Source organism: Hyaena hyaena, unplaced genomic scaffold (genome assembly GCF_003009895.1).
Source record: "Hyaena hyaena isolate Hyena2069 unplaced genomic scaffold, ASM300989v1 scaffold_480, whole genome shotgun sequence".
Classification (NCBI taxonomy): domain Eukaryota; kingdom Metazoa; phylum Chordata; class Mammalia; order Carnivora; family Hyaenidae; genus Hyaena; species Hyaena hyaena.
Genome location: NW_024081108.1, coordinates 571252 through 584657, shown reverse-complemented (window position 1 = coordinate 584657; position 13406 = coordinate 571252). Strand labels below are relative to the sequence as shown.

Below are 13406 nucleotides of genomic sequence, written 5' to 3'. Positions count from 1 at the left end.
TCCATATCACAGGGGTCCTAGAAGAAGAGTGAGAAAAAGGGGCAAAAGGTTTATTTGAATAAATTACAGCTGAGAACTTTCCTAATATGGGGAAGGAAACGGGCATCCAAGTCTAAGAAGCACAGAGAACTCCCTTCGAAATCAACAGAAACAGGTCAACACCACAACATATCATAGTGAAATGCAAAATATACAGATAAAGAGAAATTCTGACAGCAGCTAGGGACAAAGGACCTTAACCTACAAGGGCAGACACATAAGGGTAGTAGCAAATCTGTCCACTGAAACCCGGAAGGCCAGAAGGGAGTGGCAGGAAATAATCAATGTGCTGAATAGGAAAAATATGCAGCCAAGAATCCTTTATCCAGTGAGGCCGTCATTCAGAAAAGGAGGAGAGACAAAGATTCTCCCAGACAAACAAAAACTAAAGGAGTTTGTGGCCACTAAACCAGCCATGCAAAAAATTCTAAGGGGGACTCTTTGAGTGGAAAGCAGTAAAGACTACAAAGGACCAGAGAACATCACCAGAAACAGGAAATCTTCAGATAACACTATGGCACTAAATTCATATCTTTACTTCATCTCTTTGTTGATTTGTATGGGTTTTTAGAGAATATGTGGAAAATTCTGATTTAGGTAGCTCCCACTATTTGATGGAAATCCAGGAGTCTCAATTCATCAAGAATTGTCAATGTCTTAGGTGAACATTTTCTCTACTTTAGTCTCCTCCATTCTACAAATGCTATCTTTATTCAGTAAAAACCGAACTTTGATAATTTATGATTAGCACCACTAATAAGCCCTAATGGATTTTGGACACAATACCTAAAAGAATCACATAAAAAAAAAATATGTAAACAAGTCGAACAACATAATGAATTCAGCTTGCAAGAGAAATATACTGCTTCTGTGGTACATCGTATGCTTCTGTTGTACATTAAAAAAAGTGAAATCTAGGTATTACTATGAAAAAGCAAAATAATTTTTGTTTCTACTAAAACAGCAGTAATCTTTCATGTTCAGTGATTTCAGATTTAACATGCTATTGAAAAACATCTGATAAAAAGTTTTAAAGTCCCTTACTTAGGAAATAATTTTGTTTTCCAAAAGTAAGCCAATTCAGAAATATTAAGGGCCAAGTGGATGGCTCAGTCGGTTAAGCATCTGTCTTAGGCTCACGCCATGATCTCACGGTTTATGAGTTCAAGCCCCACATCGGGTTCCCTACTGTTCACACAGAGCCCACTTCAGACCCTCTGTCCCTCTCTCTGCACCACTTGTGCGCTCTCTCAAAAATAAATTAAAAAAAACTAAAAACAAAAAGAAATATTAAAGGTATAAAACAGACTAAAAGCAAATGTGACAACAGCAAGCTCTGTTAGAGAAGATTCAGGGTAATCTACAGTAGCAGTTTGTATACATAATCTGGTATGTTTAGGATTATAGCCTAGAAAGGATAAGAACAAGGGCTAAGAAATAACCTAAGAATTCAACAAGTAGAGAAGTATGATATAAGGTTAGGAATGTGGAACTATATACTAAATACATTTTTCTTTAAAGATAAGTAAACTGGTGTTCTCTCATGGGATTGTTCTATAGAAAATAAACACTTATGTGACTCTTGTATGAAGTCAGGCAATTAACTAAACAAAGTTAAGAGAACAAAGGTACAGAAGGCAATGAGACAAAGGAAAACAGCCTAATCCTTTAGGACAAGAATTTAAAGCTGTGTTGGTGATCATGCTGCCACTGTTTTGTTGTTCCCTAAGCAACGGAACAGGGTCCCCACGCTCTTACAATAGAATACAGTGTTTTACTATGAATGGACTGTTAATTTTTTTGTTTTTGGACCTTCGATTTATGCTAGTAGTTTGTAGGTAATTTAGATGTCATACTCTAGAAGGACAATTCCTGTCCTAATGTTTAGGGATGAAAATGTGACCTACTGTTTTAAATTTTCAAATAAGCATGAAATAGAGTAAGCATACTACAATAAGCATTTACAGAGAATCCTCTATGCTCTGAATCAAAAGAGGTAAGAGTAAACAGAATCTGATTTCATAGTGGGTGGCCTTCAAATACTTGCTAAAAACATTCTATGTTTTAATTTTTTTAAAGTTTATTTATTTTGAAAGAGTACATGCACATGCAAGCAGGGGAGGAGCAGAAAGAGAAAGGGGGAGAGAGAAGCAGGCTCCACAATGTCAGTGCAGAGCCAGACACTGGACTCAAACTCACGAAACCATGAGATCATGACTTGAGCTGAAATCAAGAGTAGGACACTCAACTGACTAAGCCACCCAGGTGCCCCTAAAAACATTTGAAAACTGAAATCTGAAGTATTTATGAGTGAATAAATGCTTCCATTATTAATTTAGATCAGAGATTTACACAAAATACTTAAAATGCTTTCCATAAAACCTAGTAAGTATTAAAATTTTCTAACTCATGCCTCTTAAGATTCTGGTATATATTACATATTTAATGTTACCACAAAAATCGAGGCAAGAAAACCACTCCGAAGTCATTTGTCAAAGCAATTATTCTAATTTCAGAGTATGATTATTTTTGATGGGCAATTCAAATATACTAAATTCCTACAGTGTAAAAATTTTTAATGGCGTAATTTCTTTACGTTCAGATATGCCCTTTCTAATGACAGGTTAGTAGACTAAAAACAAAATTTTAAGTTTAGATTTATATTACACACAGTACCATCTTGTACAGAATGGAGAAATCATTATTTCTTGATCAAGTACAATTCTGGTACACAGCGGGATATTTTTAGCTAAAACACCTTACACTAAGAAAGAATTATGACACCAGAAGGTATCTGCAAGAAGAAGAAGAAAAAAAAGCCAGCACAAATTCACTTAAATTAAATGTTTTATAATTCTACCTTTAAGAGGATCAAAGTGGGGCGCCTGGGTGGCTTAGTCGGTTAAGCGTCCGACTTTCGCTTAGGTCATGATCTCGCGGTTCGTGGGTTCGGGCCCCGCGTCGGGCTCTGTGCTGACTGCCAGCTCAGAGCCTGGAGCCNCGGGCTCTGTGCTGACTGCCAGCTCAGAGCCTGGAGCCTGTTTCAGTCTGTGACTCCCTCTCTCTCTGACCCTCCCCTGCTCACACTGTCTCTCTCTCTCTCTCCTAGAAATAAAAAAAAAAAAAAAAAAAAAAAAAGAGGATCAAAGTAACAATGGATCAATCACTTCAAGAACAACTGTAGAAAATAAAGATCTTACCAGTTTTTTTCTTTTTCTTGTTTAAAAGCTAATTTTAAAAAATATATATCAATAAAATACCTATAAAATAATCCATCTGTCTGTAATTCAAAAACAAAAAAAGTATATATATCATTCTCTTACTTAATAATATAATTTGAACCTATCTTAAAGAAAAGGCAAAAATTCAAGACACAATATTAAAAATGTAGCTTTTGGAAACACATTCGCATTCTATATACTCAGCAAAAAGCCACACTTGACTCAGAATGTAATTTTTTATTTTGTAGTTCAAAATAAATCTAAACTAAGAGTTCAAATCCAAACTCTAAATTCTGCCGGAGCAAGGCAAGTACATTCTCGTGTCTATTCCTTTTCCTTTACATGGTGATGATAATATCTCTTCATGGGACTATAGGAAAGATTAAATTAGATAAGAAATATAGTCCCAAGTCCAGTACTGAGTACACAAGAAGCACTCAATCAATGATAGATAACAGTCTTAAGTCAAATACTGAATACCTGCATGAATTCTGTCTTCCTGTGTCAAATTCTTCAGTGTCAATAGTCTTAGATGTGAGGACATATGAATTTTGTTATAGATTCTTAAAAAGACATATTCCTTTTGCTTCCTTCTTGGGGAGTCAAAAGTTAAATTGGTAGAGTTTGTTGTTTTATTAACACCTTGTGGCTATTTGGCCTTAACACTTTATAATATACAATTTCAAGGCTATTTTCAATCAGTGAGTTCAATGAGTGTGTCTGCAATGCATCTGTAATTTAATCCAACAGTTATATACTTTTCATTACTTCTTAAGTCTATTCTTCAAAACATTATAAACTTTTGATTCCTGTTTTCATTTCTCTAATTCAACTTCACTTTTCTGTCATCAGTTTTTCTATTACAGGAGTGAACAACCCTCTACATATAACCAAGAATACTGCCTCCATATCCTTCAGTTCCTGAACAAATGGTCCATTTAGAAAATTCCTTTTTCTAACAGAGAGGAGAAAAACAAAACAGGCACTGAAAACAAGAGTATAATAAAACAACTCTTCCCAAAAAATGAACTTGAGATAGTCAATTTATTTAGACGTAATTACTTGATTATGTAACTCTGCTTATACAGGCATATATAAAAATCAGGTAGATCATCACATGGTTCTTTCTAGCCTCTAGACCCATGGTCTCAAAAAGAACTTTCTGTGATCGTGGAAATGGCTTATATGTGAAAACCTCAATAAAGCAGCCAAATATGGCTATAGAAAAGACTAAGGAACTTACTTTTAAATTAAATTATTAAATTTAAATAGCCACATATATCTACTACAATGGAAAGCACAGCTTTAGACACTCTCCTTTTCTGTTGTTTATCTTTATACCATGGTGACCCTTGCTCTTCCTGAACTCCTTGTGTCAAACCATTTCTCTGCTATCTCTAAGATTAAATAGCTGGACAGGGTTACAATCTCAAAAGCAAAGAGAATTACTAAAGAAGAATTTTCCAAGCTAGCTTTAAATGTCCTTTTTGAGGGGCATGTGGGTGGCTCAGTTGCTTGAGCGTGTGACTTTAGCTCAGGCTTGTGAGTTTAAGTCCCATGTCTTGCTCTGTGCTGACAGTGTGGTGCCTGCTTGAGATTCTCTCTTTCCCTGTCTCTCTGACCCTCTCCTCTTTTAAAATAAAAAACATTTTTAAAATGTGCTTTTTGATGGAGAGTATTGCAATCAATTATTTTAGATTTTCTAACCACAGCTCAGCAAAAAATAAAAGAAAAAAGAAGTAACACAAACATCTCTGAGTACTTGAAATTAAAACTCTAACACTATATAATTTCTCCTGAATTCTTTGTCAGCTACATAATTAGTCCCAGAATAAGATAATGGCATACTTAAAAACTAGTATAGCACAAGCTATAGCACAACAAAGCAGAATTAAGGGAGCAGATAAAAATCATTCTGTACCTATCTATTTCCTGTGATAACACAAAAATTAATGAATGGAAATATGATGGATCAAATGCAACCATACAATGTGTTAGCCAATGAAGAGTTACATAATTTTTATCCATTATTATTTACCACAGCATCAAAAATCAACTCTTACTTCAGTTTTAACGGATTTTTGGATGACTACTTATGGCTCTTTCCAATTAAATCTAAGCATAAACATTATTTTACATTATTTTAAAATAAAATTATTAAAAAGTTGACTTTTATTAAAAATGAGTAACCTGGTGGCTGAGTTGTTGAGCATCCCACTCTTGATTTCGGCTCAGGCCATAATCTCACGGTTTCATGAGTTCGAGTCCTGTGTCAGTCTTGGCGCTGACAGTGTAAAGCCTGTCTGGGATTCTCTCTCCCTCTCTCTCTCTGTCCCCCTACCTCATGCTCACGCACACATACTCTCTCTCTCAAAATAATAATAATAATAATAATAATAATAATAATAATAATGATAATGAGGTGACCATTAGATCTCAGAAAAAAACTTTAGGTGTTTTAAGCTCCCCTCTTCTCCTCCCCAGTCTCCCTACAAATGCATGAAATCTTCTTCAAAGAACAAAGGTGGGTGTTAAGAAGAAAAACAACTATGTTGCTTATCTGTTAGGAATGAAATAATGGTCTCTCTCTGGGGCTCATATTAATGTCAACACCACAAATCAATTCCTCCTTTCTTCTGCCTGTAAAACTGGCTTTCAGTACCTTGGGGGCGGGGGGAGGCGGTGGCAGGGGGGGAACACGTAAAACAAGGCCAGTATTCTGGAATAGGATTCAAAAGAATTCAAGTTATGTGAATGCAAGTTATGTGCTAAACTACACACCAATTTCTGAATGACTGCTGATTTGGTCCTTTTGTTTGGCATTTGAAACATAATGAAACTTACTATTTTGAGCCAGGGCTTGAAGCAGACAATCCAAGCATCCTTCTAAACTATCCTCAGTTCTGTCAACAGCTGTTATCTTCAACTTCTTCAAGGTATCACTGAGATTATCTGCCATAGAAAAAAAGAGAAATCAGAAATATCACTAACATATGACTATCATGTTTCATGACAGTGAAAACAGGCAACAGACTCTCATTATTGTGAATTAACTCCCGCATACATTACAAAATGACAATCGGCTATACTATTACAAATTTTTTAAATCAAATATATCCGTTTAACTTGGATATGAAATATTCATTCTGTATCCATTAAGATACCAGGAATACTCAGGAATAATACAGGTTGTCACAGAACATCTTTCTCAGGATTCTTATTCCGTAGTTAGCTTGTTCAGGAAACGAGCCATGATTAATTGGGGGGAAAAAAAAAACCTAAACATCCACAAAAAAACTTACATAGCTTTACAAATAATATCTTGTTTCATTTTTGGCTTCCTTTGCTATATTAAAAAATTTTTTTAATGTTTTTTTTTTTTTAATTTCTGAGCGAGAGACACACACACACAGCAGGAGCAGGAGAGGGTCAGAGAGAGAGGGAGACACAGAATCTGAAGCAGGCTCCAGGCTCTGAGCTAGCTGCCAGCACAGAGCCCGACATGGGGCTCGAACCCACGAACTGTGAGATCATGACCTGAGCCAAAGTTGCATGCTTAACCGACTGAGCCACCCAGGCACCCCATCCTCTGCTATACTTTAAAGACATAAAATGAAAATGAAGGTTTAGAAAAGTTTCAAATAACGTGATTTAGGGGCATCTGGGTGGCTCAGTCAGTTAAGTGTCTGACTTCAGCTCAGGTCATAATCTCCCAGTACGTGGGTTCGAGCACTTCTTCAGGCTCTGTGCTGACAGCTCGGAGCCTGAAGCCTGCTTCAGATTCTGTGTCTCCCTTACTCTGTACCCCTCCCCCACTCACATTCTATGCCTTTCTCTCTCAAAAATAAACATTTTTTAAAAATGTGACTTAATACAAAGTTGATGACTATAAAACCTACTACTACTATAAAACCTAAAACACTGCCATTTGAAAAGCACTTCAAATTAAAGTACTGCTTGAAGCCAACACATGTACATTTTGGATTATAAAGCTATGCTCTTATGCTAAATTATATGTGGATTCTGTTACACTATAGATTGTCAAAATCTCTTTACACTATTAAAAATTCAGATTCTCAAAGGGCTTTTATTTACATCAATTATTTCTACTGACATTTAACATACTAAAAATTAAAACTGAGACTTTTAAGGATTTATTTTAATAATTCATTTAAACCTAAAAATTATTAAACTATTACTTGTTAACATCATTACTTTAATAAAAAATATATTTCAAAAACAAAAAACTCACTGAAAAGAGCAGTATTGTTCTACATTTTTACAAATCTCTATAAATCTGCCTTACTAGGAGATAACTGGATTCTCATATCTGCTTCTGTATTCAGTTTTCTATAATTTGTCGCTTGGGTTGAGTAGATGAAAAAAATTCAGCCTTACATACATCCATAGTTAAAAAACAGGACAGTATTTTAGTAGCCTTTTCAGATAATCTTGGATAGTCTTTGATACCATACCAATCCTTGAAAAGTAGTAGTTTTTTAAAGGTTGGGCCATGAGAGATCTAAAACTATATTAATAAATGCTTTCAATTCTCACATTCAAATACACTCATCTCTTGCAATTGGATTCCTTCATGCAGGTGAGATATTTATCATCAGTGCATTGGTCATTTAAAAAATTAGGTCATGGGGTTATCTTCTAAATATTGACACATTTCATTATACTATTTCAAAATATCACATTTGTTAGTATCATCACTAATCTTATTAAAAAACACTTTGTAAATACTGGGGAAATGTCAAACTCAAGGTATACAAGTTTTCCAAAATTCTAATTTTCTCTTACAAGCTTCAATTTTATTACCAGCAACAAATAATGTCAGTTGTTTTCCTTAAAGGAAAAATTAATTTCATTCATTTGTGAGAAAATATCTGCCAAATATGAAAAACTAGTTTATCTTTCAGTTCTTTCAAATAAAAAATGTTTTCCCATGGAAAAAAACATACCTGGATTAGCTCATAACTCAAACAACTGCACAAGTGCTTCTCTTCAAAACAGCCATCGGATTTGCAATGCAATAAAAGTATTTTATGAGCACCTTCTATTACAAAGAATATTTTTAAAACGTGTCAAGGAGACTGAGACTTTTTTAAAACATTTTTTTCCTGCTTCATCACGGGTGTTCTTAAGTGAAACTGGGTTTTTTGTTTTTTGTTTTAAGTATGTTATGGTAAAGACTACTACTAGTACAGTCTGGTGCTACTACCTGGATTCACACATACTTGCAAGCACCCACAATTTTTTACCCACAATTGCTTTTGTCCTCTTGTTAGGGGAAATGTCAATAGAGTGAAAAAGACAAATAATGTCTTGATGGTATTATGCAAATAGTACTGACTTCATAGACACCCTAATGGGATCCCAAGGACCTCCAGCAGTGCTGCTACTAGAATATCAGACATTTTCTTACTTCAAAGTAAGGTATACATTTGATAGACTTTTGTACATTGTCAGTCGATGACAATTATAAATCCCAGGTTATACTTCACATCCAAGACTAATATTTGCTTTAACAGGGACTAAGCAGTTTTGAGAAACTGATTTTTATTCTAAAGAGAAAAGCATATTTGTATATATCACTTCTCTTCTATAAGCTAAAAAGAAAGTCGTAGTGCATTATATCTCAGGTATTCTTGTTCAAACTTATTAAGTGCATGTTAAAGTGATTTTCCTGAAATAAAGTATAATATATAATATCTAAGTTCATATTTAAAGTAATAAAGTAATTATCCCAACACCGAGAAAAAAAATAAGACTTATGTTAGTCAAATTATAGCAATTCATCAAAATTATCAGTCAACAAGTAATAAAAAGCAGTTAAGACTTATTTCATACTACCTATACAGGTATCTGGGTCTTTTTTAATTCCTTCCTTCCCTTTATCCCATTCCCAAATCTCCTTCCTAGACATCCCCTTCTCTTTGAGTCTCAGTCTGGATGTTACCACCCTAGAGACCTTCCCTGCCCGTCTATCTAAGTGTCCTCTTCCTTAACCCTCCAGGTTCATTCTCAATCCCTACATCCATCCTTTACAGGATTTTTTTTTTAAATTTTTTATGTTTATTTACTTTTTTGAGAGAGTGAGAGAGAGAGAGAGAGAGAGAGAGCGAGCAAGTGGGGGAGGGACGGATATAGAAGGAGACACAGACTCTGAAGCAGGCTCCAGGCTCTGAGCTGTCAGCACAGAGCCCGACACGGGGCACAAACTCATGGACCTTGAGATCATGACCTGAGCCAAAGTTGGACATTTAACCAACTGAGCCACCCAGGTGCCCCTGACGATTTTTAATTATATTTTTTGTTTAATTGTTAACATATGCTCCCCTACTATATTGTATTAGGCATCTTGTTAATTATAGTCATTGCACTATACCTATCACTTGACACATAGGAACTATCCAGCAAATATTTGTTAAATTAACTGAGTGAACAAAGAAATGAATTACTTATTTGTACAAAGCTGTTTAGTTACCATCCTTTGTATCACACGCTGAAGAGCTAAAGTGTACCAATAGCAAAGGGAAGGTAAATGTGACTTGTTATACACCTACTATGTACTGTATATGCTTCGAAGTATAAATATAGTATCTTATATTTTAAGATAGAAGGAGATCAATGAAGTCAATTTAAGAATTTAAGACTATAAAATATATATAACCAAAACCTACATAGGTCATCCCACTTTTAAAAGATTTCTTATTTATAAAAAAATCATTCAGTCTCTCCATAGGAATAATCACATGCTTATTAATGATGTGAGATCATTTCAGGAAAGTTCATTAAATTCTTCATCTAGAAACAACTAAAGTAGTCAAACAGAATTACTACAAATTATGATGATTTTGTGCATTGAAAAAATTTGTTTAATGTTTACTTATTTTTGTGAGAGACAGAGCACGAGTTGGGGAGGGGCAGAGAGAAAGGGAGAGAGAGAATCCGAAGGAGGCTCTGCACTGTCAGCATGGAGCCAGAGGAGGGGCCTGAACTCACAAACCATGAGATCAGGACCTGAGCTGAAACCGAGAGTCATACGCTTAACCTACTGAGCCACCCAAGCACCCCAAACTATATCTTAATTTTAAAAGAGTATGTTGTAGGGGTGTCTGGGTAGCTCAGTGGGTTAAGTGTGTGACTTCAGCTCAGGTGATGATCTCAGGGTTCGTGGGCTCTAGTCCCACTACAGGCTCTGTGCTGACAGCTCAGAGCCTGGAACCAGTTTCTTTAGATTCTGTCTCCCTCTTTTTCTGCCACTCCCCTGCTCACACTCTGTCTCTCTCCCTCTCTCCCTCAAAAATAAAGAAAACATTGAAAAAATAAAAGAAGAATCATACTGGAGAATAAAATGATTGGGGTTGCAATCCCTTTCCCACTGGCCTTAAGCTTCCTTATGGAAAAATTTCTACCACACTGATATTTCTGGTCATTTCTACCTTGGCAACTGCCCATCACCACCCCTGTTCTCCAGGAAAGAATATATATGATTAATAAGTTGAGAAAGAAGAAATGGATATGCATAAGTCAGCCCCTTCTGGGTTCTGATTTTTTAGAAGGGCAAGAACTCTCTGTCCGTCCATACCTTTGGCTATCTATCTATATACCAGTGACAAGATTAACCAATATATCTAATTCAGCCCTGAAGTATTAGCAGTTCCTTTGTGACTATACAAATAAGCCTTTCCTTCACCAATTTTAAAGCAGTTATTTTGAATTCCATCAGAGAATTCATTTGCTTATGTCTCCACTGATTCTGAACTTGGATAAGGAACAGAGGGTATTATTTTTGGACTCCCTCAAACCATGACAGTAAATCTTAGCAATAAATCCTTTTTTTTTTTTTGCAGTGAATCCTTACCACTAACACGCTGAAACTCTTCTAATGAAAAATTTGTTAGCTTTTGGCCACTGAGGGTCTGGAGGGCAGTAAGTCAAGAATGATAATTTTCATGGTAGGTTCTACTACTAAGAAGTATTAATAACTAAAATAAAATAATTTTTTATTAAAAGAATAATTTATTTCCTATGTGACAGTAGATGGTCTAGCCTGCCTTGTGAAAGGAAGCATAACATTTTCAAAGAGTTAAGCAAAGTTGACTTTGGTCATTAATTCTGCATCTCCTACTTCTAACCATTTTATCACTCTTAAAACCACAATCTAACCAAGCCTCCTTAAGTTCTATGAAAATTACTCAGCCAAAGGTCTTAAATGATATCTTGACAAATCCAGTGCATTTTTCTCAGTCCTCTGATTTGGTATCTTTGCAGCAATAGACTCTTTTTCCTTTTCTGGAATACTTTATACTGACTTCAAAACACTAGTCTCTGAACATTTGTCTTGGCCTTCTTTCTCTATCCCTTCAATGTTAGAACCAAGGTCACACTATCTTTTCTGAATTTTGTTTTGTTTTTTTTCCATTTTGCTACTTTTATAGTCCTGAGTTCATAAAATTCTTTTAGCTTGTTTCTACTACTAGGAGAAAATCCTTGTAGCACAGGAAATTCTTCTAAGATACTCACACTGTTCTCTATACAAATCCTGTTCTCTTCACAAATCCTGAAAATCTACCTTACTTTTTGAGTTACTTGTGCTTGCATCTTTTATTATAAATTACAGTACAAATTGCCATGATTAATATTTTTATTAAGATGAACTATCCTAAAAACAATGACATTTCACTATAAGTGTACTTCTCATTCTAATTATTTCAGAAATCAGATAAAAACTTCATGAGCAGTCACTTTTCATTCATTCTTAAATGATGTTAAAGTCTATTTTAGTTTAAACCAGAAACACTCTAGTCTAACTTGTCACATTTGATTAGAGGGTCAAGAGTCTGACAGATGATCTTCACAGCTATACTATTAAGCAATTATGGATAGAAGCAAGAAATAGTTTGCAAAATTTTATTTCACACAATGCCTAAAACCTTTTCACTTAGAATTCAAGAATTATTTTAATGTTTTATAGCTATCAATTACAGCTTTAGCATATAATATAATTGCTAAAAAGTTAATACATGGGCTTTTTTTTTAATTAGATAGGGATTTATAAGGAGATCCAGGCTTAATTCCTTGTCCCAGAAAGGACCAAGAAAAATATGAGGGGGATTTATTTTCCCCAACAATTCCCAAACAGAATGACTTCAAATACTATACCAATAGTAGTCAATACCCAAAATATTATAAGCCAACTTAGAAAATCAATGCAGATAAATCAATGAAGTTTGATGGCATTTGTCAAAGAATTTTAAAAAACCCAAGAATTATACCAAAACCATGTTGATGAAAATGTGCAATCTGTCATTACAAACTATTTCTGTGTGAAGAACCACTGGAATAATCTCTCGACACATGAGTTCCAGACGATGCCAGAAAATGGAAACTATGTACTTTCAAACTTCACTTCTGTACAGGTCAGCTCATTGACTCCTTAACAGAAGAGAAACTCTCTAATTTATCCCTATATTCCATTTAGGCCCTTAGATTAACACACTGATCCTGAACTTAACTATTTTAGCTGTGACCATCTACTCCTCCAGGATAATACTGGAGTTGTGTGCAACTCCAGTTGTACTGTGTTGCTTCCTGTCACTTAACATTCAAGAGTAAATGATATCATTACCTCCAAGCTCTGTCCTAGACTCGAAGATATGCCTGACAGGGAAGGAAAGCCAGACAAGGGGCAGATAATATAAGAGAAAATTCTGCCTGAATGTATGGGAATTTTTGAAGGCTATCTACATAACATAGATAAGGAGAAGTGTTTGGGGCTAAGCAATCAGACTTACAAGCAGTCTTGAGCAAGATTCTCCACCAGAACATAAAGCTGTCATTACTCAAACATAAAGGAGAAAAAAGTAAAGACCCTGTTTACAATGCTTTGTAATAATAGAGAACTGGATTAAAGACTGACAAAAAAGACCTACATAAATGGAACTTGCTTTAGCTTGAGAAACATATTAAGAAGTATTTCATTAAGACTGGTGCAAAGCAAATAGTTTCACTTAGTAACCTAATAAGTAACAAGAAAGAAATAATGCACACTGAAATTTATAAATTTTTAGGCAAAACTTTTCTAAATAATAAAATGCCAAACAGAAAAAAATGATATCTACACAAGGAATCATA

The 13406-nt window shown here is 35.0% G+C and overlaps 1 protein-coding gene across 4 annotated transcripts in view; it reads right to left on the bottom strand.

Moving 5' to 3' along the window:
* RAP1GDS1 (Rap1 GTPase-GDP dissociation stimulator 1) overlaps window positions 1-13406 on the bottom strand; it is a 179687-nt gene that overhangs the window by 144781 nt on the left and 21500 nt on the right. For 3 of the 4 annotated variants that reach the window (XM_039254240.1, XM_039254242.1, XM_039254243.1), the window contains exon 1: window positions 6105-6219. In XM_039254240.1, coding sequence (XP_039110171.1) covers window positions 6105-6219 — 115 coding nt within the window. Of the gene's footprint in view, window positions 1-6104; window positions 6220-13406 lie in introns of those variants that run through there. The other variant, XM_039254241.1, reaches the window with a different exon arrangement.